Source organism: Helianthus annuus, chromosome 1 (genome assembly GCF_002127325.2).
Source record: "Helianthus annuus cultivar XRQ/B chromosome 1, HanXRQr2.0-SUNRISE, whole genome shotgun sequence".
NCBI classification, from domain to species: Eukaryota; Viridiplantae; Streptophyta; class Magnoliopsida; order Asterales; family Asteraceae; genus Helianthus; species Helianthus annuus.
Window position 1 is genome coordinate 28,652,165 of NC_035433.2, and position 4,507 is coordinate 28,656,671.

The window sequence follows — 4,507 nt, forward strand, 5'->3', positions numbered from 1 at the left end:
TCACTTGTCTAAAATGTTCTGATTCCAAAATATACATATTTTTCCCAAAAATATTACATTTTACTTCATACAATTTCCCAAAATAATACTTTGTCAAAATACACCATTAAGAGTATTTTCCAAAAATACGTGCGTTACATTTTAGAGTTCGCGTTTTAAAAACAATACCGATGTAACTTAAATATTTATTTGTGAGGGCGTTGGTATTATTTTGGAGTCGTGTTTTCATGATATATCAAGTAATATTATTTTTACCCTAAAAATAATATATCTTTAGTTCCCAAGTTTTTGCACTTTACTAGTTAAATAAAATGCTGAATTTTGTAATAAAATGCAGAATTTTTGTAGTTAAAGCATGTTTTAGGCACATCCGGTCACTATAACTAACACCTAGTGACGCAGTTTTACAATCCTTACCTCCCTACACTCCCTACTGGTGTAGTAATCTATTCCCGGCTCATACTGGCCTCAGAGACAATGTCTGTCTAGTGCTGGCAATGTCAGCATGTTCATTGGGCTATCCGCTCAGTGTGCTAACTGTGCTTTGTGCATCAAGTTTGTCACTATTGCCTGTGTAATGAATGGAGTGACAGTAATAAAATGTGATGCATGAGTATGTATGTATTAGTAAACAGTAAGCAATTAAATCAACAGTTGTAATCAGCACAGTCATTAAGCACAAATTAAATATAAATTAATTGTACAGATACTTGTAATTTAGGGTTGTCACACAGCTGGTGATAACCTGATCGAAGATCGATCTTGGAGTAGTAACTCGAACCCTGAAGTTGATCGAATAAATCATCAATCCTCGGCAAAGGATACCGATTCTTGATGGTTAACTTGTTCAGCTCTCGATAGTCAATGCACATACAAAGACTACTGTCCTTCTTCTTGATGAACAGAACTAGAGCTCCCCAAGGAGAGAAGCTTGGTAAAATGAATCCCTTGTCCAGTAGCTCCTGAAGCTGCATCGACAACTCTTGCGTCTCAGAAGGCGCAAGTCGGTAAGGTGCCTTGGCTACAGGAGCGGCGCCTGGAACCAAGTCAATATAGAATTCAACTTGTTGTTGGGGCGGTAATCCTAGCAAGTCTTCGCGGAAGACTTCAGGATATTCCCTCACCACCGGGATATCTTCGAGCTTCGGTCCTTCGGCTTCTTTATCAATGACGTGAGCCAAGAAGGCAACACATCCTTTACGCAAAGACTTCCGTGCCTTCAAACAACTAATAATCCGTAGAGGCGTGTCCTGCTTCTCCCCGTGAACCACGATCGTCTCTTCGTTCGCCAATCGGATACGGATAATCTTCTCATGACATACGATCTCAGCTCGGTTACTCGACAGCCAATCCATCCCAACCACTACGTCGAAACTCCCCAACTCAACTAGCAGAAGATCTATCGAAAACTCCCGCTCTCCAAGCTCTATCACACAGCCTCTAATCACTTCACTAGATTCTACTAGCTTCCCATTAGCTAGTTCTATCGAGTTTGGAATATCTAACTTACTAGCAACTAACCCAAGTATATTCTTAAACTCTAGAGATACGAAGCTATAGTCGGCACCAGTATCAAATAGCACAGATGCAAAATGTTGATTAATAGGGAACGTACCAGTGACTACGTTCGGATCCTGACGAGCTTCCCTAGCTCCAATGTTGAATACTCTTCCCTGGGCTTGATTATTCTTTGGGCAATCCCGCTTGAAGTGCCCTACATCGCCACAGCCAAAACAACCTTGACCGCGACCATTCCCATTTCCGCCTTGATTGTTGTTATTATTCCCTCCGCGGTTTCCATTTCCAGCTTGATTTCCATTTCCATTCCGGTTTACCTCCCTGATTATTTATATTCCCATCACCGTTTCCACCACAGTTGCCATTGCCATTTCCATTTCCATTTCCTCTCTGACCACCATTCCCACGACCATTTCTAGCCCAGTACGTCTCCTTAGAATGACCATTCTTTCCACAGGTTTCACATTTCCTAAACCTACACTGGTCGGCATGATGAAACGGACATACATCACATTTGGGCAAAGTACCCATGTATCCTTTCCCTTTGTTCTCAAAACTTGCATCACCAGTCCTGACCTCGGCTGGTGGGTTAGCATCTCTACGCTTGTTAGTATCGCTATTGTTTCCTTAAGTGACCTTCTTGAAATTTGAGAACTTCCTCGTGTTCTCTCTAGACGACTCGACATGAGTCTCTTTCTTCTTTCCCTCAGAAATCGAAAACTTGCCCAATCTGATCGCTTCCTCAGTCAAAGCCACACTCAAATCAATGGCTTCAGTGATCGTTGGAGGCTTGGAAGCAGTCACCATGCTCAGTATTTGGCGTGCCAATCCCCAAATGAAACGTTCGACTTGCTTAAACTCTGGTTCTACCATGTTGGGGACAACATGAGACAAATCATGGAATCTCTGCACGTACTCAGCTATCTTGGGACCTTCCATTTTCAGATTCCAAAACTCGGTTTCCAACTTCTGAATTTCAGGCCTTGAACAGTACTTCTTATGCATCAGCTCTTTCAACTCGTCCCAAGTCATAGCATACGTTGCAGCCTCACCTCGGGTCTGAACCTGAAGGTTCCACCACGACAGGGCTCCATCTAGGAGTAGTCTAGAAATTTAAGTGACTTGATGCTCCGGCACACACTTACTCATTCGCAGCACAGAATCCGTCTTCTCAGCCCATCTTACAAACGCTACGGCACCTCCAGTACCGTCAAAAATTCAGAGGCTTGCAGTCAAGGAACTGCTTGTAAGTACAACTTGTACAAGCAACATCATTCACAGAAAGCATTAGCAAACGCACATGGAAATGTCCAAACGTATTGTAATGTGTCTTAAGTGACTTAAACATTACCGTTAGGTGGGTTATTACCTAAGGTGCCTCCGCTGTGTTCGGAGCGTAGGGCCTCATGTTGTGCGATTGCCTGTAAAATTCGTTCTTGCAATTCTGCCTCGGTTGTGGGCAACTGAGTGCCCCTTCGAGGAGGCATCTTCTAAAACAAGATTGTATAGGTCAGGTCTTAATCGTATAATAAATAGTACGTATACACAATAGTGTTTATCATAGCAAGTAAGCATGTAACATCACAATTATAACACGAACATGTAAATCATCAACGTATTTAATGAGAACATGACGATTGAGCTTTCATTAATCATCTACCATAAAGTATTGTTACATGTTTTACAAATGTATCATATCAAAAGGAACACAGGGTCACACTACCCTTGTCCAACCAGTCTATCAGTCTATAACAGTAATACAGTCAAAAGGTGATCTCCAAAAGGCTTCACAAGCTCAGCTCAATAGTGGTGCTCTCATCAAAAGCTATGCAACCTACATAAAACCAAAAACCAACAATGCTGATGGTGGTGGGGGAGGAGGAGGTGGAGGAAAGAAAAGCAAGCTGCGCACATGCGCAAGCTCCTCCTCAAGCTCATAGACATGACGCAACAGATAACTGATCTGCTGCTCGACGATGAGAAATCGAGCATCAAACTCTGGGAAAGGAGTAAGTGGAGCAGGGGGATGCAAAAATGGAGATGGTGATGAACGAGGGGGAACAAAAGCAGGCTGACAAGGACATGGTAAAGGGCGCAAAGTCATCTCAAGCTCCAAAATCCTACGACTCATAATCTCAAACTGAAGCTGAAGTGATAAAAGTAGCTCATCCCGTGTATAACCAACAAAATGAGAGGGATGGTAGGGATCCGAAATCGGCATGGTGTACGGTGGGAACCATCGGACTGGCTTATCGAGTGGCGAAGAAGTGAAAGGAGCAAAAGGTGCAGACTGAGGGATATGTGAAAAAGTTGCTGAAACATGCGGGTCATGACTAGGCTGCTGGCCTGAAGTACCTTCCCTTGGACGGGGTGCGGGTATGTCCTGCAAGAAAACTATTGGTAAATCAACACGATGAACATCAGACTCCACAGGGTGAAAAGGAGCAACATCAGCGGGTGCAGGTGGAGGAATAAGTGGGTCAATAACAGGAGGGTCAATGGGTGCAGGAACTGGGTCAGGTATGAGGGGTGCAATATCACGTATGCCAAAAGGAACAAGGTCATGAGCAGGTAAGGGCTCTGTGACAACTGCCAAATTTGCATGCATCCGTACAATTAATTAATCTTGATTAGTGCTTAATGACTGTGCTAAATTATATTTAACTGCTTTCTGATTACTGCAACATACTTACATGTGCATCATATATTACATAATGACACATCATTATTACATGCAAACTTTATTGTCATATATGATGCACAAAGCACAGTTAGCACAGTTAGCGGATAACTCAGAAAAATGCTGACGATGTTCAGTACTTAGACAAATAGTGTTTTGAGACCTCGTATGGGCCAGAGACAAGGTACTACACTAGCATAGTGTGTAGGAAAGTGAGGACCACAAAACTGCTTTACTAGGTGATAGTTTAAGTGCCGGAAAGTGCCTAAAACCCATTCAAAGTGCTGAATTCAGCATATTTCAGCAAAA

The 4,507-nt window shown here is 42.7% G+C and overlaps 1 protein-coding gene across 1 annotated transcript; it reads right to left on the reverse strand.

Moving 5' to 3' along the window:
- Positions 1-3,352: 3,352 nt before the first annotated feature.
- On the reverse strand, positions 3,353-4,126 carry LOC110937765 (proline-, glutamic acid- and leucine-rich protein 1-like). The gene has a single exon (XM_022180249.1). The coding sequence runs from the start codon at positions 4,124-4,126 to the stop codon at positions 3,353-3,355; it is 774 nt and encodes a 257-aa protein (XP_022035941.1).
- Positions 4,127-4,507: the final 381 nt, after the last annotated feature.

Bases quoted from the DNA above. Each gene is read 5' to 3' on its own strand.
- LOC110937765 (XM_022180249.1), bottom strand. From the start codon at position 4,126: ATGCATGCAAATTTGGCAGTTGTCACAGAGCCCTTACCTGCTCATGAC.